This window comes from Procambarus clarkii, chromosome 38 (genome assembly GCF_040958095.1).
Source record: "Procambarus clarkii isolate CNS0578487 chromosome 38, FALCON_Pclarkii_2.0, whole genome shotgun sequence".
Lineage (NCBI taxonomy): Eukaryota > Metazoa > Arthropoda > Malacostraca > Decapoda > Cambaridae > Procambarus > Procambarus clarkii.
In genome coordinates this window covers 11,181,682-11,206,869 of record NC_091187.1, presented here as the reverse complement: position 1 = coordinate 11,206,869, position 25,188 = coordinate 11,181,682, and the positions used below count along the sequence as shown (strand labels likewise).

General features: G+C 42.8%; 1 protein-coding gene across 1 annotated transcript in view; it reads left to right on the top strand.

Moving 5' to 3' along the window:
* Window positions 1–25,188, top strand: part of LOC123771959 (unconventional myosin-XIX) — a 235,655-nt gene that overhangs the window by 177,481 nt on the left and 32,986 nt on the right. The window contains exons 12-13 of the mRNA XM_045764803.2: window positions 6,900–7,056; window positions 8,776–8,900. Coding sequence (XP_045620759.2) covers window positions 6,900–7,056; window positions 8,776–8,900 — 282 coding nt within the window. The remainder of the gene's footprint in view (window positions 1–6,899; window positions 7,057–8,775; window positions 8,901–25,188) is intronic.

The following is a 25,188-nucleotide window of genomic DNA, read 5'->3' as shown; positions in this document are numbered from 1 at the left end:
ACCGCACCTCAGTTTACCAGTGCCTCCCACCTAGTGACAATCGTGCCTGAGTTCTTTGTAAAGAATTTCAGTGTTTTTGATTTTTGGGTATTTGAACATAAAAGTAATTATAATATATCTTGCCATGGGTCTCAAAGTCAGTGGTAAGGTTCAACATAAGAAAATAGTTGTGAGTAGAGGCAGTAGAGGGTGTCTCTTCCTCATTAAGAAAATGTGTGCAGTATGAGAAGAACTGCAAAAGTTTTGTTGAAAAAACTCGCCCAGATAAAGCTGTAGCAGGCTGTTGCATTGACCTTTTAAATGACAGTGTGATGTCTCACTACAGACAAGTGTTAAAATGTAGGGAAAAAAAGTGTCTTTAGACAGATTCTTAGTAAGACAAGCAAGCAGTGAGCCCAACCAGGTCCTAGAGGTACTTTTGCAAAATGTAGGAGAGAAAGTACCCCAGAGAAGTCATCACTGCCTGATGTTATAATGTAAGGGGACTCTCCTTCCAAACACTATCACCTCTCCTCCTCCCCACCCTTTTCATCGTCTTTTATACGCCAACAAGAGTCATCGTTAAAGGTAAGCTTTATAACTTGTACATACTTTAATACTAAAGATTTGGGTGAATTAGATATAAAATTTACTTTGACGTTAATATTTTTGGGAGTGTGGAACAGATTAATTCAATTTACATTATTTCTTGTGGGAAAATTTGTTTCGGTTTACAAATTTTCGGGTTACGAACTGTCTTTGTGAACGGGTTAAATTTGTAAGATGAGGTACCACTGTATAATTACTATAAAAAATCAATGTAGCCTTCAAAATGTGTGCAAAATTTATACGCAAAAATGTGTAACTCCCAAAGTTACGGGTTTATGAATAAACACTCAATTAGAAACCTTAGAACCAAGAACTTTGCACATGTGTAAAAAATGGTGAGAATCGCTCAAAAACTGAATTTAACAGCTTGTCTCAAAAGTTGAAAATCCTGTTTATGGAGAAAAATGAAGGTAAAGTTCTCGACAATAAATATAGTATGTAGTTCGATTTGATGTCATATCTTGTAAGTTTTAATAAATATTGCTTGGCATTAGTACTTGAATATGTGAAAGTTGTAGGTCAATAATGTATGTGTTGAAATAAAGTAAAGAAAAAATAATCCCCTAAAAAAAAATATATATTTATAGGGATAATGATAATGGGTTAATAAGGATAATAAGTATACTTTAAATAAGTGATAAGGCCCGCATCTGGTCCTCATTCATCAATACACCCTAAAGACACAAAGGGAATAGTTTGAAATCTGTACACTTTTCTTCCAAAAAGGTCACAATTTCTGCCACCTGTAATTGATTAACTTGTTGACCAATTTTGTTCACCCTTCACATACATAGTGACAGGTATACATTCCCCAAGATGTAAAAGCTACAACAAAATCCGATTATAAACAAAGGATAAAAAAAAAAAAATAATTCCCCCCTCCAATTTTTATTTTGTTTGAACTTTGGTGAAGGTGAAACTAAGAGAGATTGGCATTGGGCAGTGTATTTTTATGATATACAGGTATATCAAAATACAGCAGTACAGTATTCTTCTTTGTGTGTTGAACAGGTGCTTGCATCTCTGAGAGATAATGCAGCACCTGCATTATCCCTCAGTTCTAGGTAATAGGAGCTGTTTCTCCTTGTAATCAGAACTTTTTTTTTTTTTTTAATTCATCTAAAATCCATTTCTTAACATATTTGGATAAAATTTTCTCGACGCTGTTGCCAAATAATTGGAGATTTATATATAACATTTTCAAATAATATTAATTAAATTCAAATATTTTTGGCACTCCCATCCCCTTAAACAGCTACAGAAACTGTGCTAATGAATTCCAAGTAAACCACTATATATAACACCCAGAAATTACTGACATTATATCTATTCTACTATATACAGAGCACCACTTGGTTTCCGAACCCCTTGGGGACGAGACCCGTCGGTTAACATGTAAGTTCGTATACGAGAAATAGAAGGGAAAAAATAAACTAGAAATGTAAAAAGAAATTTTTCCGAAAAATTTACGAAAAAAACTCTAGGGGAAAACATCGACAGGTTCATGGCGTAAATGCGACCGTGTTTTGTTTGTACTCACCAATAAGTGAAGTCCTGATCCGCTTTATAAAAGTCCTTAATTGTTCATAACTGATTATTAAGACGTCTGGCAAACATCCTCTGGATGTTTCCTGCCAGCCTGCAGGCACATCCTGCCAGCCTGCAGGCACATCCTGCCAGCCTGCAGGCACATCCTGCCAGCCTGCAGGCACATCCTGCCAGCCTGCAGGCACATCCTGCCAGCCTGCAGGCACATCCTGCCAGCCTGCAGGCACATCCTGCCAGCCTGCAGGCACATCCTGCCAGCCTGCAGGCACATCCTGCCAGCCTGCAGGCACATCCTGCCAGCCTGCAGGCACATCCTGCCAGCCTGCAGGCACATCCTGCCAGCCTGCAGGCACATCCTGCCAGCCTGCAGGCACATCCTGCCAGCCTGCAGGCACATCCTGCCAGCCTGCAGGCACATCCTGCCAGCCTGCAGGCACATCCTGCCAGCCTGCAGGCACATCCTGCCAGCCTGCAGGCACATCCTGCCAGCCTGCAGGCACATCCTGCCAGCCTGCAGGCACATCCTGCCAGCCTGCAGGCACATCCTGCCAGCCTGCAGGCACATCCTGCCAGCCTGCAGGCACATCCTGCCAGCCTGCAGGCACATCCTGCCAGCCTGCAGGCACATCCTGCCAGCCTGCAGGCACATCCTGCCAGCCTGCAGGCACATCCTGCCAGCCTGCAGGCACATCCTGCCAGCCTGCAGGCACATCCTGCCAGCCTGCAGGCACATCCTGCCAGCCTGCAGGCACATCCTGCCAGCCTGCAGGCACATCCTGCCAGCCTGCAGGCACATCCTGCCAGCCTGCAGGCACATCCTGCCAGCCTGCAGGCACATCCTGCCAGCCTGCAGGCACATCCTGCCAGCCTGCAGGCACATCCTGCCAGCCTGCAGGCACATCCTGCCAGCCTGCAGGCACATCCTGCCAGCCTGCAGGCACATCCTGCCAGCCTGCAGGCACATCCTGCCAGCCTGCAGGCACATCCTGCCAGCCTGCAGGCACATCCTGCCAGCCTGCAGGCACATCCTGCCAGCCTGCAGGCACATCCTGCCAGCCTGCAGGCACATCCTGCCAGCCTGCAGGCACATCCTGCCAGCCTGCAGGCACATCCTGCCAGCCTGCAGGCACATCCTGCCAGCCTGCAGGCACATCCTGCCAGCCTGCAGGCACATCCTGCCAGCCTGCAGGCACATCCTGCCAGCCTGCCTGCCAGCCAGCCTGCCAGCCTGCCTGCCAGCCAGCCTGCAGGCACATCCTGCCAGCCTGCCTGCCAGCCAGCCTGCAGGCACATCCTGCCAGCCTGCCTGCCAGCCAGCCTGCAGGCACATCCTGCCAGCCTGCCTGCCAGCCAGCCTGCAGGCACATCCTGCCAGCCTGCCTGCCAGCCAGCCTGCAGGCACATCCTGCCAGCCTGCCTGCCAGCCAGCCTGCAGGCACATCCTGCCAGCCTGCCTGCCAGCCAGCCTGCAGGCACATCCTGCCAGCCTGCCTGCCAGCCAGCCTGCAGGCACATCCTGCCAGCCTGCCTGCCAGCCAGCCTGCAGGCACATCCTGCCAGCCTGCCTGCCAGCCAGCCTGCAGGCACATCCTGCCAGCCTGCCTGCCAGCCAGCCTGCAGGCACATCCTGCCAGCCTGCCTGCCAGCCAGCCTGCAGGCACATCCTGCCAGCCTGCCTGCCAGCCAGCCTGCAGGCACATCCTGCCAGCCTGCCTGCCAGCCAGCCTGCAGGCACATCCTGCCAGCCTGCAGGCACATCCTGCCAGCCTGCAGAAACATCCTGCCAGCCTGCAGGAACATCCTGCCAGCCTGCAGGAACATCCTGCCAGCCTGCCTGCCAGCTTGCCTGCCAGCCTGCAGGCACATCCTGCAGGCACATCCTGCCAGCCTGCAGGCACATCCTTCCAGCCTGCAGGCACATCCTGCCTAAAATATACGATGATGTACTGTACATTTAAGAAACAAATCTGGGTCACAGGTCTGTGGAGTGTGGTTAGGCTTACGGAGTCAGCCGGTCCCTCCCCCACCACCGACACACCTCCCCCACCCCCCACCCCAAACCCATACACACACACACACACACACACACACACACACTCTCAAAGGTCACGTGGTTCACGGTTCACTTCAACACCCATATATCGCTTCCTGCCTGCCTGCCTCCTTCCCAGCCTGCCTCCTTTCCAGCCAGCTTGCCTCCCTCCCTGCCATCATGCTAACGGGTAGTGTGTGTTAGGCTTATCTTCGGGAATGAGCCGGTCTCACCCCCACCACCAACAAACCACCCGCCCCCCTACATCCCATCTCTCAAGGTCACGCGGTTCAACCGCGTGACTACCACTCACTCCCTGCCTGCCAGCCTGCCTGCCTGTCTGTCTGCCTGCCTGTGCCTGCCTGCCTGTGCCTGCCAGCCTGCCTTTCCCTCCCTAATTCTCACTACTTCCATCCCTTCCTGCCTACCTCCTAGCATCTCTCCCTACCTCCCCCTCCCTCTTAGCATCTCTCCCTACCTCCTAACATCTCTCCCTACCTCCCCCTCCCTCCTAGCATCTCTCTCTCCCTGATTCTCCCCCCCTCCTCATTCATACTGCCTCCCACCTAAGTTGCATCGTTCATCCACCCACCAGTCAGCCATCACTGATGCAATGCGTGCATTTGGAGCCAACATGGTGCACAGATGTTTCTTGATTGTGCAGATATGTAAAACAAAAGCACAGAATGAACATTCCAGCCTTATGGCAATTCAAAATAATAGGAATAATAGGCCGTGAATCTGTGAAGTCACAGTGGGCAAACTGGACCATCGCCCACCCACCACCACAAGCCGGCGTGACGCTTGGCGGACCCCTTCCTACCCGAACTTTGTTCGGGTAGCATGACTCCCCAACCCCAATCGGGAAACTGGAAGTTTCGGATAACTAAAGTTCGGAAACCAAGTGGTGCTCTGTACTATAGTTTATAACAGAAGAAAAACTTTAAAATACAATTAAAACTAGTTTTGTTAATGTTTTTATATAGTCCAATGAACAAATCCACAAGGGCCGTGACGAGGGTTCGAACCTACCCTGTACGTCCGAAAGGATCCCAGACGCGCCTTAACCCTTAACATGCTAGGGGTATAATATCCTTTGTTCCCCACAGGCGCATGTAATTTTGAAAAAAAAAATAAATTATTTTTTCTTCCTAACCTGTTAATTTATGTTCACTGATCACAGGAAAAATAATAAAAAAATCGTAAGTGGCATATATTGCCCACTATAGGGCTGGGAAGTCTGCCAAAAAAACAGGTGCTGAGTCAGCGTGCGTCCCAGGCGGTCTGTTGATCGCCAGCTGTCAGGCCGGAGTTGCCACAAAGAGATAATTACCTAATTATTTCAATGTCTCTGATTGATTTTTCATAGTTTTTTGCTGTAATATTATTCAATAGTGTGTAGTTTGATATATGTATATAATAAAATGAGTGAATCGTTGGTGTACTCAAAAATATGGTGTGCATATTGTTGATTCAATTATGTTCATCAATCAGTGAACAAATACTTTGTCGGCTATTACACTATATACACAGGTTATATATAAGTATCTGCATGTTTTGTTCACCATAACGAACCACTAAGTAGCTATTATGAGTCAAAAAGTAACGAGGAGTGACCGCCGTGTACCAGCCAGCCACTCACACCCTCCCTCAAGTCATCTGACTCACCCACATTCTCCTCCCACAATACTGTTTTTGCTTTTATTCACTATATACAGACGCTATATATAAGTATCTACATTCGTGTTCACCATAACGAGCCACTAAGTTGGTATGCTGAGTGGCAGTGGCAGCCAGCCAGTGGCACACCACTGGCTGCCACTCCCTCCCTCCCTCGTGGTGGGCGGTGGCGTCGTCTGCACGACGCCACCGCCCTCACCAAAATGGCGGCTCCCAACCTTCTCCTCTTGCTGTTTATACCCTCTATACACACGTTATATATAAGTATCTACATTTGTGTTCACCATAGCGAACCACTAAGCTGGTATGGTGAGTGCAGTCAATAAAAGGTGGCCACACACAGTCAGAAGACATCGCCACCACCCTCCCTCCCACAGCATTATTCCTCCCTCCATGGCGCACAGCGCTAAATATCGCCACAATCCTGGTATTATCAGAACCCTGCTCAGTTTTATCACAGTCAGGGGTCTTCTGTAATAATATCATCGCTACATAATAGCATGAACACGTATATTATGGCATTTTTAAGTGATGCTGTGGTCACAAACTGAACAGCAGTGCTGTTAGCTCATGCTGCGTGTGTCAGGCTTGGTTGCTCACTCAATACTGAGGCCCCTAACACCCAGGAGTTTGGCTCACGATTTTTAAAAAAAATGGCGTCTATTTACAAGAGCCCTGATGATGTGGTGAACCCCGTGTATCCGCGGGCCATTTAAATCTTGCGTAGTACTCCAACACGTCATATGACGTGATGCGCACTTTAAGGGTTAATCGACTGGGCTACGACATGGATAAGAATTGCAATCGGGAAATCAACTTGACCTACCAGCCCTTGTGGATTTGTTTATTTGTTGCATCCCGCTATTGTGATTTCTGTGTGTATATGGTCCAATATTCCTCAATCAATTGAGTAGCTGGTATTCATGTTTCTATGCTCAATTTTATCCCATACAATCTTACAATTATTTCCTTGCTTTTCTCATTTTAAAATATCCGAGTATAATTTGGCAGTGTTAAGGACAGACATTAATATCTTTCTTTTGTGTTGAAGGTCAGTGTGTTTCACAAGCCATGTGAACGTAGGAGCCAGTGTGTTGAGCGGCGGGATGCTCTAATACAGCTTATATACCAGAGTCTGTTCCGGCATATAGTAGACTTCATCAATAGCAAGATCAGTGCTCACAAGACTATCTGGTCACAGATTTTGGGTAAGACACTGATTTATTATTTTTGTTCGTGATTGTCTTTAGTTATCGCAATGCAATTCACCAAGCATTATGTAAACTTTGGTTACTAGAAGACCTTAGGCTGGTAGAGTAACAATTTTCCTATTGGTTATTTGTTTCTTTGATCATACTAGTAATGTACAGTATATCCATTTGCAGCATTTATCTTGAATGAGGAATTAAACAAATAACCAGTGCCTTCCAATTGATTTAGTATTTTAAAAGGTAGCAATGAGATCAACCCTGTTACTTGGCTTGTAGTTTTGCTAGTCCTGAAGCCCTCAACCATTCCTGGTATGAGATGAGACTTGGTTTTGATGTGATTTTTGTTGCTCTGCATTGAACTTTCTCCAAAGCAGATACGTCATTATGAAAGTGAGGTCTTAATTCTTGGATACAGCAGTTTAGATGGGGGGGTGCACTAGAAATTTGCACGGCTATGTAGCCATTTTCTTTCCTTTAAAAAGAAAGGTTTCCTATTATTTCCAAGACCCCAAATAGTGTACAGAATGACTAGGAGTCAGCTTCCTACTTTAGGAAAGGAAGTAATTGGGATCAGACATAACCCAAATCAAATGCCTGTGAGACACCAGCAGAATAATGTTGGTAGTATATGCCAAACTGTCCAGCATATGGGTATTTTTAGGATCTTGCCTTCTGAATGCTCTATTCTACCTAATGTAAGACTTACTCATGATTATTTTACCCCAGCATTGAACCTTCAACATAAGAAAATGCAAAATAAAAGTGGACGAGGTCTATAGATAGCTCACTCCTTAGCTAAGGAAACTGAGCTATGAAGAAAGAAAAAGGGAAGTGAACCTCACCCCAAGAATTAGATCAAAATAGGGGAGATGTGATGATATTCAGCACAAGGTTTAAGGAAAATTTACCAAATAGAGAAGAAATGATCAGTGAGCAGCAGCAGCAGAATGAGAACATAAATGGCAGCTGAAAACAAAAACATGTAGAAATAGGAGAATTTCTATTCATAAAAGTTTAAATTTAAATGTTGAAGAACAAAGATTGCATAAAGTTATGTTACAGGACTGTATACTTGGATACAAATTTAAAAACAAAAGTGACCCCCCCCCCAAAAAAAAAAAATTAAGAAATTGTGAAAAAAAGGGGGTAGAAGGAAAAATAAATTAGTGTGCAGTGTATGTTTATGTGAACACCTTCGGAAGCTTCAACATGTACATGACAGATTATAAAAAGTTGGGTAACCACAAGCTTGCTTCTCATCCTGTATTTACCCAACCTTTGGGTAAATATACATACTGTACCATATATTTATGCACACCTACAGAATCTGCCACGGTTAAAAATGTTGAGAGAATCATGATCGTGCTCTCATCCATGCATGGGACACACCTATTCAGTGTAATTTAACATTGTACTGTGTTCACTAACTTTGTCTATCATTTTTACATAGTCGCTTTTTAAATGTTGGAGGGGTTTATTTGCTTACCTGACCATAAGCCATTGTATAAATTGATCTTTGTTTTGAAAGGGTCAGACTATAAGTTGAGAACCGATCTCTGGAAACCTGATTTTTTTCATCTGAGAAAATAGCATGTTGTGATAGACAAAGTAGTCAGGATAAAGCATAAGCATAAATATACTATTTTTGTCAAGTATTTTCTTGAATTTGCTTTTTTTAAATCCTTATTGCTTTTTAATATTTACTTATTTTTTCAGGAATATTGGATGTGTATGGATTTGAAACATTCCAGCAAAACAGCCTTGAGCAGCTATGCATTAATTATGCCAATGAGAGGTTACAGCAAGCATTCATAGCTCGATATCTAGCCACCGAACATCAGGTACTGTCATTAAACATTGCAAAAGAGTGTTTCATTTAAAGGATCAAATACAGCAATTTAAAAGTTTTATAGCAGTTGTATATACATTAGAAGAATCGAGAGTTGATGCAACTGTTAGGTGGTGTGGAGGATGCAGGTGAAGCAGTGGGCAGTTGTGTATTGAATGTTAATACAACAAAGTAGTGTGCAGGATGATTGAATAAATGTACAGTTCAATTAACATTTATCATTTCAGTATTGAGGGTATGTATGTCTCAACTAAAAGAAAGCTTTAAGCTTAGTAAACGCGCATATTTTTTAGTTTCTTTCAAGAAATTATTTTGTAATAATGTACTGTTCAGAGTGACGGGAGTGAGAGCAGATGAAGTTAGAAAAATTACAAAACAAGATGGAAACTACAGTACAACCTCGATTCAACGCACTATATGGAACCTATGGGACCAACCCCAGTTCCTTGCAGTGTTGGATTCGCTGCAAATGGTGACCTTCAAGAGGCGTTTGCATCAGTGTCTTCTTTTCTTGTAAACAATAAAAATGCATTATCATATTATATACTGTATCTATATATTAATACTATATTAAAAAATACTGTTACAGTTGTTATTTACCTTATTGTTGGAGTTATGTCTATCTTGAATTCTCATGGAGTTGTGAATGCTGTACAGTAAATACGTACTGTACTGTATCTGTACTGTATTATGCCGTTAGCACTGTAATGATAAGTAGTTCTGGTGTATGTTGAGTGCTACAATACAGTTTATGAAAACTATTTTACACTAAAATTACTGTACTGTAACCTTAATTTTAACACTAACACTATGCACTTAACACTTTCGCGCTAACCGGACTCACCGGTGAGTCCTGTTTCGCCTAACGCCACCGCATAGTGGACATAAAGTTATGTCCTCTTTTAAAATATTTGTATAAAATTCAATTTTTATCCGATTTACTTTGGGTTTGTTTCAAACTGCGCGCCATGAGGCTCTCTTTCTCACCACTAGGCTGCATTGTACAATAAGTTCATGAAAGGTGTGGACCACTTCGATCAAATGGTATTATGTCCCAAACGGGTTGCAGGTGGGTGACTTTAGCCGTTTATACTGGTAATGCTTCCCCCATATCATGTATTATATGCATATGTCTGTTTAGGGAATTTTATTCCGATCAATGTACAACCAAAAATAACTGTGTGCAACAAGTATAAACTTGACAAACATAACAAAAGTAAAAACATTTCGTGTGTGTTTGACGCTCACTGATATGTTCCAGCGTTGTTTTATATTTGGCGCTATTCTATCTTACGCTTTGTTGATCTTTTTTACCTATGGGCTCATAGAACATTCTATTGCGAACACATTGACACAAAAATGAATGACGTACATAGAAAATTAATGTCATGAGAGTGAAATAAGTATAAACTTTCAAAGCGACGTGCGTCGTCCCGTCACCGATACCGGGTAACAATTTCACCACTTCCCACACTCTTGCGGGAGGGCCGCAATCATTATTCTACGCTTATATTCATATCACCGTGTTGGGAATTTCATTGCGAGTCCATTGATACCAAAATTAACGCTGTAGGACAAGTGTGGAGGTGATAACAATCCCAAGAGTAAAAACATTATGTTGCTGTTGGGCGCTCACGGCGAGTCATCTTCGTAGTTATTTATTTGGTGCGGGTATCCCTATACGTTTCGTGACTTTTTTTTAACTGATGTTCTTCTAGAGAATTTTATTGCGAACACGTTGGTACCAAAACGAAATACGTAGCTCAAGAACTAAGGTAAGGAGAGTAAAAAGAGTATACACATTTTTGTTTTTATGCTTACTCGGCAAAAACGCTCCACGCACATACTGCTTTTTTTTTTACCATCGCAGAGAGCGCGAAAGTGTTAAATTGTACGGCTGTGCTCGTGCTGGGTACGGCTGTGCTCGTGCTGGGTGCGGCTGTGCTCGTGCTGGGTGCGGCTGTGCCCATGCTGGGTGCGGCTGTGCCCGTGCTGGGTGCGGCTGTGCCCGTGCTGGGTGCGGGTGTGCTGGTTAATTTTCTGCTACTAGTTTTTGCAAAATATTGACTCATTTTCGACACTAATAAGGCATTATTAGCAAGCCCCCGAGACATCTTGTTGTATAACAATACAGCTGTAGTCAAAAAATGATAAATTCCACTATTATTCTTCCACCGGCGGACAAACACGTCACTCGCAGACAAAGCTAATAGCACTGGGTGCCTACTGTATGAATGCAGACTAAGTCTATACATCCTACAGTAAGCCAGATCCAGTAACATAAATTTCTCTCAAATATTGGATTTACAGTACCTCAAAATATATATTTTTGGGTTATATATTTCATTTAGCAACATTATTATGATAATAAGAGCTATAAAAAATAATTATTTTAGAACTGGTTTATTAATTTTATTATTTTGAAGCCATAGGTCACTGAACTGTGGCGACAAAATCGAACGAAACACACATGGTGTTGTGTGTACACGAATTAGACCCGTCCACTCGCTCTGGAGTTTGAGCCAATAACATGAATTATTTCTCAAATAGCATATGTCTATCATATTACAGTATATTTTTGGTTTTATTTAGTTTAGTTTAATTAGGATAATAAAGAGCTAATAAAACACTGGTTTTAGAAATGATTTATTAATCTGAAACTTTAAAAGTCATGGATCACTGAACTATGACGACACAGACGAAAGTGAGGTTTACAATACAGTATTCCCTTATCTGTCCACCCTCGCTCATCTTTGTTTCATCGCAGAAAATGTATACAAGATTTCAACACATTGGCTAGCTATTCACACTTCAGCTTTTAAGTTAATCTGCAAAGATACATGTGCCACAAATCGGTGAACGAAAATCATGGAAACACAGTATTTTACTTGTGTGGACCACTCTGGCTGGTTGGTTCTTAGGGTTCACTTGTTGTGTGGTCTACTTGTGTGATCCAACTTGTCATATGAAAGAATTATTAATTGTAACCTGTGATAGAATGGGAACATTTTCCACCAGTTTGTGAACTCTGTCCCAACATCTAAAGCAAATCTGCACATCCCCCGCTTCGGTGAACCATTGTTCGTCGAAACAGGTGAATAAATCCATCCTAAAAAGTGTGCGACCTTGCCGGAGATTCGTTGAATCGGGGTACGTTCAATTGAGGTTGTACTGTATTAAAATAGTTAACACTTTCGCGCTCTCGGCGCTCAAAAAAAAACAATACCCCAGATGCTTTCGGCACTTCGCGCGCCTACGCGGTAAGACCGAAAAAGTGTACACTCTTTTGACTGTCCTGACAATAATTGAAGGCGCACGTATTTAAATTTGGTATCACTGTGTTCGCAATGAAATTGTCTATAAGAGCATACCTATAAAATGCCGCCCAAGCATAAGGAGTATCAACACCAAATAAAAAACTATGCAGATCACTCGCCGAGAGCGCCAAACAGCAACAAAATGTTTCCACTCTCTTAATGGTTGCGAAGCCTACAGTTGTCCTACATCGCTAATTTTGGTATCATTGGAATCGCAATAAAATTCTCTACACGGACATATGCATATGAATGTTTAATACTGTATAGGTAATTGCCCACCCGCAAGAGTGTGTGAAGTGGAGAGTAGTTAGCCGCGAGCGCACTGGCGAAAACACAGGTTCCCGGAGGGTATCGATTCATTCCCGGAGGGTATCGATTCATTCCCGGAGGGTATCGATTCATTTCTCTCAATGTTTGCGGACGATGCTAAAATTATGAGAAGGATTAAAACAGAAGAGGACTGTTTGAGGCTTCAAGAAGACCTAGACAAGCTGAAGGAATGGTCGAACAAATGGTTGTTAGAGTTTAACCCAACCAAATGTAATGTAATGAAGATAGGTGTAGGGAGCAGGAGGCCAGATACAAGGTATCATCTGGGAGAGGAAATTCTTCAGGAGTCAGAGAAGGAAAAAGACTTGGGGGTTGATATCACGCCAGACCTGTCTCCTGCAGCACATATCAAGCGGATAACATCAGCGGCATATGCCAGGCTGGCCAACATACGAACGGCATTCAGAAACTTGTGTAAAGAATCATTCAGAACTTTGTATACCACATATGTCAGGCCAATCCTGGAGTATGCAGCCCCAGCATGGAGTCCATATCTAGTCAAGGATAAGACTAAACTGGAAAAGGTTCAAAGGTTTGCCACCAGACTAGTACCCGAGCTGAGAGGTATGAGCTACGAGGAGAGACTACGGGAATTAAACCTCACTTCGCTGGAAGACAGAAGAGTTAGGGGGGACATGATCACCACATTCAAGATTCTGAAGGGGATTGATAGGGTAGATAAAGACAGTCTATTTAACACAAGGGGAACACGCACAAGGGGACACAGGTGGAAACTGAGTGCCCAAATGAGCCACAGAGATATTAGAAAGAACTTTTTTAGTGTCAGAGTGGTTGACAAATGGAATGCATTAGGGGGTGATGTGGTGGAGGCTCACTCCATACACAGTTTCAAGTGTAGATATGACAGAGCCCGATAGGCTCAGGAATCTGTACACCTGTTGATTGACGGTTGAGAGGCGGGACCAAAGAGCCAGAGCTCAACCCCCGCAAACACAACTAGGTGACTAGGTGAGTACAGGGGGGAAATCATGCTTGGAAAGTTTATACATTTATACGTTTCCTGACCCTACTTTTCTATATACGTATTTCTTTTTTATACCAATGTGTTCGCAATAAAATTTTCTATAAGATGAAATGTATAACAATTGTACAAAGCATGTGTAAGAGAAGCGCCAAATATAGAACCACGTCGCTCAGTATGCGTTCGCGGCAGAAACGAACGCATTGTTTTCGTTCGTTTGATGTTTGTCATGTTTATACTTGTTGAAACATTTTATAATTTGTATGACAGTGATCGCAGTAAAATTCCGTACACAGACATATACATAACACATACAAATATTTCCCACGTGTTGGATATATCAACGGCTAAAGGGAACCCACTGCCACACGCCCGCCACACCCAGAGCCACACCCGCCACACCCCCAAACATACTTTGTGTTTTTTTTTTTTTACTCATAGAAGTTTGTGATATAATATTCATTCTGGTACCAAAAAATTCACAAATAAATTCTCTACAAAACGTATATAATATAACTTCTTATAGATGATAAAAAATTCTAAATAGGTGTACTTACCCTGTCATGTTGATTGAAGATCAACAGTTGAGCATTTTTTCTTCACTCCACCATCTTCAGGCTTCTGATCCTGAAGTTGCTCATCTGATGTTTCTTAGGTGGAGTGAAGCTGTTGCCGGTGGTTATTTTTTCTCCACCCAAAATATCTTTCTTCGGTGGTACCTTGTGTAGCAAGGCGCAGCGCACAGTGCCACATCACAAGTTTTACATCCATATATCACGTCCCTCCTTTTGCCAGACTTGAAACAAACACGGCATCTTCTTTTTTTTAGCCAAGTGCACGAGTTCATGCGTCAACTTGTAGTTGAGACGTTGTTCTGAATCTATAATTCTTCTATTTCTTGGATTCACTGGAGGAATATTGTCTTCTACAGGAACCACCAAACTTGTAGTAGAATCTTCTATGAAATCAGAAACATCAAGTGGTTCTATGTCCTCAATGTCCATTTCAGAATTTGTGGTTGATGAGTGGGCTTGAGATGTTGAGGTGAACAGAGGACGCCTCGCACCAGATGGGCCGGGTGTTGAAACTGCCGCATCAGCAGGAGGAGCTGCGCTGGCATCTATGTCGGGAACATGTGGTATGCTTGTTGTTGTTGGCCATTCCTCGCTGTTCCACGCCAATAAGGCTTTTATTCCTACTGCGTGAAACTCTAATAGTGTTAGTTTTTTTGTATCTGTTGAGCAGTGGTTATACAATGCGTATGCATTGTGCATGGCCATTTGCAGAAAATAGAAAGTGATCTTCTTGGTCCATTTGTGGGTTTTTCTTGCAAACTCATATTTGACCATTTGATCAAAATGATCAACACCTTTCATGAACTTATTGTAATCCACTATGGCCTTTGGTTTGTTCATTTTCACAATTTCTACTCCAGTTCTCCCGTCACGTTTACGAACGAGTTTCCTGCGCTGTGCTTGAGTAGTGTCGGCATTGTGGATATTGGTGATGACAGAGACGGGGCGCTTGTCCTTCCAAACTATAACAAAGGTGTTATCCTTACGCATGTATACGGTCGTGTCGGTTGCCATTTTACCCTTTACCACTTGTTGCAGATCCTTGGGGGCGCCACATTGGAGTCTAAGTGTGCCACATGTGTAAACACCCACTTCACGTAATTGTTCTGTTAGGCTTACTGAGTTATAGTAGTTATCCATATACAAATGATAACCCTTGTTGACTAGGGGCGCCATCAACCCCATCACGGTTTCCACTGTCGTTTTTCCAATTCCACAATACACATCAAATTTATATATGTAGCCTGATTTCCCTTCGGCCAACATATAAAATTTTACACCATATTTATCAGGCTTGTTGGGATTGTAGACCTTGAAAGAGAGGCGGCCGCGCCATGCCATTGTACCCTCATCGAGACTCAATTCTTTTTTGGGGATATATACAGATTCAAATTTTTCTGAAAAATAGTCCATTAGTGGTCTAACTTTTATCAATCTGTCACTACTATTCACTGGAACGCCTTTTTTGTTATACATGTGGAAGAACTTAGAAATGTGTTGGAACCGAGCAGACGACATAAACAAGTTGAAGAATCGACAATGCCACATCTGATTCGTCTGCCAGTACATCCTCATTGTAGGCATCTTCACTATGCCCATCAGTATGCACAGGGCCAAATATCGGGCCATTTCTTTCACCGACACTGGTTTCCACGTTTTTCTTGCTGACTCAGCCATGAGATGTATGACGTGTGTGGCATGCAAATTGGTTTCATACGCTAAGTATTCAACCACTGCTCTAGTGAAAAATAGTTGTAAAAACTGCAATGGAGTAGCAGGTAGTGGAATTGTTAGGCCAGGGGTTGCAGTAAAGTCATCAACGATGGCAGGAGTATTGCTACGATTCCACTCATCACCCAGCCTAGCCCTCTTTGGTACCGGACACGTGCGGTTACCGCGTGGCGGGGCTGGGGCTTCTTCATCACTCTCATCCTCACTCTCACTCGAAATATCATCATCACTTGTGGAAACCTCATAAAGCACATCATTTTCCGGTTCGTCAGCCTCCAAATCATCATCAGAAGACCCTGAAAAGGCTTCAACAACGTCGGGAATCTTGGATGGAGTGAGATTGACCCCACGATACAGATCGAAAATCCTGGCGATCTCTTCTGCTTTCCTAGATTTCCTACCTTTGTTTTGCGTTCCACTGCTTGTTCCTGGTGCAGCATCCATGTTGAAGGTATTGAATGGGTTTTAGGTACACGAGAACGGAAACAGAACGGAAATAAATGCGTAAAACGGGTCACGTTTGCCGCGAGAGGGGAGCGCAGTGTGGGCACTTGGCGTGTCAACAAAACAATGGGCCGATCACGTGACCGGGTAGGCCGAGATGCCATGTGTTCGGTGAGGGAGAACGGGAATTTCATGGAGAAAAATCTGAGAGTATCCCCATCCATTTCGGTTAGAAAATGGAATTTATAGAAATATTTTTTCGATGGACTACAAAAGTAGTCTGTTATGCGGAATCGTAAGAAAAAACGGTGACGAGCTATCTCTAATCTAAAGCGCGAAAGTGTTAATACCATTTTTCATTATCAGCTGTTGGACTTGTATAGTAAATTGCTTTGGTGTAGAATATTGGATGTGGTAGAATGAACATGCTAGAAAATATAAACAAACTACAGTACTGTATATTTTTCACGGTTTTAATTGAATATCCCGCCAAACACACACCGAAACTACGACGTTGGTACAACGTTCGAGCAAGTTTTAACACTTCCTAACCAGTTATAACAACCAATATAGCAAGTTGTAACAACATTCTAATACGTCATAAACACATTAAGCCAAGATGTAACAACTTTATTTCAAGTTGTAACAAGCGGAAAATAGAGACAGTTTCGGTTTGTGTTTCCAGGGATTTGTTCTGAACTTTCATGAAAATATAATTGTCAATTAACCCTTTCATTGTGGCACTTCTATTTCAGTCCCATACTGTACTTTTATTAGGCCTATATATTTATGGAGCTCGAAAATACACAAAATATTTTTACTCTTTCCAGTGGTACTATTAAAATTCAAACTAAAAACATTTATGAAAATAATATACCTTTGGTATATACATTTTTACATTTCTAAGAAGAAAATGGTGTGTTCCTTACATAAACGGTATATGCAATGAAAACCATTAAAACATACTTAGTACAAGAAATAATAAAGAAAATTTTGCCAAATATATTGTTACTAAGATGTTTTTCAAGTAAAGGTGCATACATTTGGAATGAATGCTGCCTATTCTTATCCTCAATCCTTCAGACTATTTTGCCTAGATAGGATCAAAGGCACCATGGAGGATGTAGATATCGAAACATTCCTTAAAATCTGTCTTTTATTATTAAGACTAAACGATACACCAGAAGACGACATGATGACGTTTCGATCCGTCCTAGACCATTGTCATGTCGATTGTTTAGACTTAATACCTTCAGCCATGTTATTGTGACTCATCATCTGCATCTATCTTTATTCCCAAGTAATGGACAGAAATAATACAAGTATTCTAAAGCAAATCAATAAGTGCAACGGTGCTGTAATACAAACTGATGGTTTGGGCTGCTACCAGCCAATATAAGGATAATGCACACATCTTCCAATAGTAAACAAAAATGTAAGATAATAAATCTAGATTTGGGCAGCCAAAAGCAAATATATTAGTTACCCCTTCTAACAATAATTTACAACTTTGATCTTAAACAAAATGTATTCGTCTGAGTCAGGATTAAGAGAGTATACCTATACAGTATCTGGAAGATAACTGTAGAAGACTAAAAACTTTGGTTGGCCTGCAACAAGCAAAGAGAATGTGACTGCAGATATTTGTCAATAGTAGACAAAAACATGTAAGGTAATAAACATAGGTTAGGGCTCCAGTATGCAGTTACACTAGGTAGCCCCTCCATCAATCACTAAGAGGTCTACTCCTAACTAAAGTAGACGGCTGTGCAATACAGAGTCAGTATTACGAGACACTACCTGTAGGGTGGAAGGAGAGCAAACACTTGGGTTAGCCCAGACTACGACGGTTCCCGATAGAGCAATTCAGAACAGAAGGACAGACTTATGCAAATTTTATGCAAAGGGCTGGTAATATGCTGGTAATAAGAAAGGATTAGACTGCAGTTACCAACATCCCAAAAAATGTTTAAATATGCTTAGGAAAGGTGAGTGTCGATTTGGATCAATATGTAGGTTTTTCCATCCTGACATGTGCCAAACCTCACTGGAGGACAGAAAATGCTATGACCTCAGCTGCCCACACTTTCACGTGAAAGGCACGGAACGCTACATAAAGAGTGGCAAGCAGGATAATGAATTTGGAGGAAACTATAAATTGGAGAGGGTATGGAACTGGATGCCAGATCCACTTGCATTCCAGAATTACAGATACAATTACCCACCGAAAGGGAACTACAACTACGACAGGCAACTGCCCTACAATAATCAGTACTGGTCAGAACAAACTCATTATGTCCACGCATAATGGGCTTGCCGTAAAAAAAAGTCTCCCATTCAAACTATCACTAATAGAGTAACCTCATTCATCTTTGCCAACATACAAGGACTGAAAACAAGAACAAACAACAAAGTACAGTTCATAAATGGCCTCACGGAGTCAAATGCAGTATTTGGAGCTTTCACGGAAACCCATGCAGGGGAATTGTTGGACAGTGAGATCTGGATTCCAGGATTTAACCTATACAGGTGTGATAGGAAAATTAGGTCACATGGAGGAGTGGGTCTGTATATTAGGGAAGACCTTGTATGCTCGGAGCTCCTAAACGTTACAAATGAGGTGGTAGAGTTACTGGGATTAAAAATAGAGAAAATAAATTTAGTGATTATTCTAATATACAAACTGCCAGATGCAACGGCTGAGGAATTCACAGAACAGATAAGCAAAATAGAGAATAGCCTTGATAATTTGGAGAACCCCATACCTGATATTATCTTCCTAGGTGACTTCAACTTGCCTAGTCTCAGGTGGAAAATAGCAAACAATAATATTATACCAGGAAATCTATCAGGACCTAACCAACCACAGATTAGAGAACTACTTAGATTCTGTGACAAATTTTCACTCAATCAGCAGATATCGGAGCCAACGAGAAATGAAAATATTCTAGATCTGGTCTTTACGAACAATGAAGACATTATCAGAGACATTACGATACAAGATACCACTTACTCAGATCACAAACTCATTGAAGTGCAAATGACCATCAATACTCAGAATAGACCTAAAACGTTGATAAAGCGAGAGGGGCTGTTCAGTAAATTCAATTTTAATAATAAAAGGATAGACTGGGAGATAATAAACAGGGAACTTACAAACATTCCATGGGGAACTGTTCTAAGTAATACAAGTCCTACTGAAGGAATAGAAAAACTGACTTCAGAAGCGTATCAAGTCTGTCTGAAACGTGTTCCTTTGAGGAAAGCCAGAAAGAGATCTAACGTAGAAAGAGAACGCAGACGACACTATAAACGCAGGAAAAAAATAGCGGAACTGCTTATGCAGACACGAATTTCCCGTCAAAGAAATAATAATTTAAATAGGGAGATTGAAGAAATCGAGCGGAAATTGAAACACTCATATGAAACTGAAGAAAGGCAGTTAGAACAGAAAGCAATTCAGGAAATAAAGAAAAATCCAAAATATTTCTTCTCATATGCGAAATCAAAAGCAAAAACCACTGCCAGTATTGGACCTATTCGTACAAGTGAAGGTTCATACACGGAGGATGACAAAGAAATTAGTGAAATCCTAAAAAAGCAGTATGAGGACATGTTTAGCACTCCAATAAACAACATGAAGGTGGAAGATCCAGACAATTTCTTTATGCGGGATATTCAAACCCTTGTAAATATAACTGGTATAAACACGAGCGCACTAAATTTTGAAAAAGAAATTGAAAACATGCCCATGCACTCGGCCCCAGGTCCAGACTCATGGAATTCAATATTTATAAAGAAATGCAAAGTGCCGGTAGCACAGGCACTCAGTATAGTGTGGAGGAAGAGCTTTGACACGGGGGAGATACCAGATGCACTTAAAGTAGCAGACATAGCCCCTCTACACAAGGGAGGGAGCAAAGCATTGGCAAAAAATTATAGACCAGTTGCACTAACATCGCACATCATAAAAGTATTTGAGAGAGTGATTAGGAGTCAGGTCACCAATTTCATGGAGACCAATGACCTTCACAACCCAGACCAACATGGATTTCGAGCGGGAAGATCGTGCCTCTCACAGCTACTTGAGCACTACGACAAAGTCACTGAGGCATTAGAAGAAAAACAGAATGCTGATGTGATATACACAGACTTCGCAAAGGCTTTCGATAAATGTGACCATGGCGTGATAGCACACAAAATGAAGTCGATGGGAATAACCGGTAAAGTAGGACGCTGGATACTCAGTTTTCTGTCAAACAGGACTCGGCGAGTAACGGTCAACCATATAAAATCTAGTCCAAGTGCAGTGAAAAGCTCTGTACCTCAGGGTACAGTCCTTGCACCGCTGCTTTTCCTTATTCTCATATCAGATATAGACAAAAATACAAGTCACAGCTTCGTATCATCCTTTGCAGATGACACAAAAATCAGTATGAAAATTACCTCGCCTGAGGACATTGAAAAACTTCAAGCTGATATTAATAAAGTTTTCAACTGGGCATCAGAAAATAACATGATGTTTAACAGTGATAAATTCCAGGTACTCAGGTACGGTAAAAATGAGGACCTTAAACATAATACAGAGTACAAAACACAATCAAATGTACCCATAGTAGGAAAACAGCATGTAAAGGATTTGGGAATAATAATGTCTGACGACCTAACGTTTAAGGAGCATAACCAAGCAAATATTGCGACAGCCAGAAAAATGATAGGATGTATTACAAGAACTTTCAAATCCAGGGATCCCATCACAATGGTTGTACTCTTCAAGTCACTTGTGTTGTCCCGTCTTGAGTACTGCTCAGTACTCACTTCCCCCTTCAGAGCAGGAGAGATTGCTGAAATAGAGGGAATGCAGAGAACATATACGGCACGCATAGATGCAATAAAGCACCTAAATTATTGGGATCGTCTCAAAGCCCTCCAAATGTACTCACTAGAAAGAAGACGAGAGAGATATCAAATAATATACACCTGGAAGATACTGGAGGGCCAAGTACCAAATCTACACAGTAAAATAACAACGTACTGGAGTGAACGATATGGAAGAAAATGTAGAATAGAGCCAGTGAAGAGCAGAGGTGCCATAGGCACAATCAGAGAACACTGTATAAACATCAGAGGTCCGCAGTTGTTCAACGTCCTCCCAGCAAGCATAAGAAATATTGCCGGAACAACCGTGGACATTTTCAAGAGGAAACTAGATTTATTCCTCCAAGGAGTGCCGGACCAACCGGGCTGTGGTAGGTATGTGGGCCTGCGGGCCGCTCCAAGCAACAGCCTAGTGGACCAAACTTTCACAAGTCGAGCCTGGCCTCGGGCCGGGCTTGGGGAGTAGAAGAACTCCCAGAACCCCATCAACCAGGTATCAACCGGGTATTAATTAATTAACACTTTCGCGCTATCAGGACTCGCATGCGAGTCCTGTTTCGTCTAACGCTAACGCATAGTGGACATAAAGTTATGTCCTCTTTTAAAATGTTTGTATAAAATTCAATTTTTATCCGATTTACTTTGGGTTTGTTTCAAACTTCGCGCCATGAGGCTCTCTTTCTCACCACTAGGCTGCATGGTACAATAAGTTCATGAAAGGTGTGGATAACTTCGATCAAAGGGTATTATGTCCCAAACGGGTTGCAGGTGGGTGACTTTAGCCGTTTATACTGGTAATGCTTCCCCCATATCATGTATTATATGCATATGTCTGTTTAGGGAATTTTATTCCGATCAATATACAGTGGTACCTTGCATAACGATCGCCCCACAAGGCGAATATTTTGGGTAACGACTGGCCCGATCGGCGAGAAATCGTCCCATATGACGAACGCTCGTTTGTGTAACGTCAACACCACATGGTGGGGTCACGCCGCCACTGTCTACAGTGTTGTATTGGTGTCTCACACGACCAGTATCCGTCTGTATCGCTCCACACACAATTCTGATATTCGTGTTTTTTTTTTTCGTGGTTTTGTGACTACAATTCTGAACGCACGATGTCGTCCAAGAAGCAGCCTGTGAAAGCAGGAGTTTGCAAGGGGAAGAAAGAGGCAATCACTGTGGAAGTGAAGAAAGAGATCATAGCAAAGCACGAGCGTGGTATTCGTGTGGTTGATCTTGCCGGGGAGTATGGCAGGGCTCCCTCAACAATATCCACCATACTGAAGGGCAAGGATAAATATAAGACGCTTGACATGGCCAAAGGAGTTAGCAAGCTCACCAGCAAACGTCCAAAACTCCTGGAAGATGTGGAACGGCTACTGCTGGTGTGGATGAATGAACGACAATTGCATGGCGATTGTGTTTCTGAAGCTATCGTTTGCGCTAAGGCTAGGATGCTGTATGTGGACCTTGTCAGGAAGATACCAGGTGCGTCGTCTGAAGATGAGGAGGTATTTAGGGCAAGCCGTGGCTGGTTTGAGAACTTTAAGAAAAGGAGTGGTATACACAGTGTTGTGCGACATGGGGAGGCTGCCAGCTCTGATAAACTTGCTGCTGAGGCTTTTGTGCCAGAGTTCCAGAAATTTGTTGATCAGGAGCAGTTTCTGCCACAACAAGTTTTCAATTGTGACGAGACCGGCCTTTTTTGGAAAAAACTGACGAAGAGGACCTACATCACGCAAGAGGAACAATCATTGCCTGGCCACAAACCGATGAAGGATCGCCTTACTCTCGTGCTCTGCGCCAATGCAAGTGGCGATTGCAAGGTCAAGCCGCTGCTCGTCTATCACTCAGAAAATCCACGAGTGTTCAAGGATTTTAAGGGTCACAAGACACGGCTGAATGTGATGTGGAGGTCGAACAAGAGGTCCTGGGTCACGCAGATCTTCTTTAGTGAGTGGGTAAATGACGTTTTCGGCCCCACAGTGAGAAATTATCTCGTCGACAAGCAGTTACCACACAAGGCCTTGCTTGTGCTCGATAATGCACCTGCGCATTCTCGCCAACTGCAAGATGATCTGTTCCCTGAAAATCAGTTGATCACCATCAAGTTTCTTCCTCCAAACACCACGCCACTCCTCCAACCCATGGATCAGCAGGTCATTGCTAACTTTAAGAAGCTCTATATGAAGGCCTTGTTGGAGAGATGTGTTCATGTGATTGACACCACAGAGCTGACCCTCAGACAATTCTGGAAGGAGCAGTTCAATATCATGGGGGCCTTGCGTTTGATAGATAAGGCCTGGGAAGGGGTGTCACGGAGAACCCTACACTCTGCATGGCGAAACTTGTGGCCCGAGGGTGTCCCTGAGCGAGACTTCGAAGGTTTCGGTCCTGCACCTGCATCTGCATCCGCACCTGTGGATGACCCGGAGGCTCTTTTAGTGGATGATATTGTCGCTCTGGGACACACACTGGGTCTGGAGGTGGATGCCGCTGATGTGCAGGAGTTGGTGGAGGAGCACAGTGATGAACTGACCACCGAGGAACTCCTGGAACTGCAGAAAGAGCTGGTGCAACAGGAGGTACAGGAGCTCTCATCGGGGGAGGAGGAGATCTGCGAGGATGCTATCCCATCTAGTGAGATCAGGGACGTGCTGGGCATGTTCGAAAAGGTGACAGCATTTGCGGAAAAGCATCACCCTGATAAGGCGGTGACAACACGGTGCGTGAACCTGTTTAATGACAATGTGCTGTCTCGATTTAGGGACATCCTCAAACGAAGACAACAGCAAGTGACACGCGATATGGACAGTGGACAGGGTGGGAAGAGACGTGCTAGTGATATTGAACCACAACCCGGTTCTAGTGGGGTTAAATTCCCAAAGAGAGCGAGCCCGCCTGACCCAGAGGTGGTGTCTCCCTCCTCCCCATAAGCCCTCTCCTCCCTCCCTCCCGATCGGCTCCCTCAAGCCAGCAACGACTCTTCATAAGGTAAAGTGAATATACACATGGAAACAGTCAAACAAACATTTATTTAACATGTACAGTATAATATTACCAGTGTATAATGTCATATTGTTGTTTTAGGGGGTGGAACGGATTATTTGTATTTACATTGTTTTGGGTGGGGAAAATTGTTTTGCATGACGCCGGTTTCACATGACGACAGCGGCGTTGGAACGGATTAAATTCGTTATGCGAGGTACCACTGTACAACCAAAAATAACTGTGTGCAACAAGTATAAACTTGACAAACATAACAAAAGTAAAAACATTTCGTGTGTGTTTTACGCTCACTGATATGTTCCAACGTTGTTTTATATTTGGCGCTATTCTAACTTACGCTTTGTTGATCTTTTTTACCTATGGGCTCATAGAACATTCTATTGCGAAAACATTGACACAAAAATGAATGACGTACATAGAAAATTAATGTCATGAGAGTGAAATAAGTATAAACTTTCAAAGCGCCGTGCGTCGTCCCGTCACCGATACCGGGTAACATTTTCACCACTTCCCACACTCCTGCGAGCGGGCCGCATCATTATTCTACGCTTATATTCATATCACCGTGTTGGGAATTTCATTGCGAGTCCATTGATACCAAAATTAACGCTGTAGAACAAGTGTGGAGGTGATTACAATCCCAAGAGTAAAAACATTTTGTTGCTGTTGGGCGCTCACGGCGAGTCATCTTCGTAGTTATTTATTTGGTGCTGGTATCCCTATACGTTTCGTGACTTTTTTTTACTGATGTTCTTCTAGAGAATTTTATTGCGAACACGTTGGTACCAAAATGAAATACGTAGCATGAGAACTAAGGTCAGAAGAGTAAAAAGAGTATACACATTTTTGTTTTTACGCTTAAGCGATAAAAAAGCTGCGCGCACATACGGTTGGCTGAGTGACCTTCGCGGAGAGCGCGAAAGTGTTAAGCTAATTCTTACTGTTGTGTAGAGCAGGTCAACCTAAACCTAAGTCAGGCAGTCACTGACTGTCTTAACTCCAACCTGG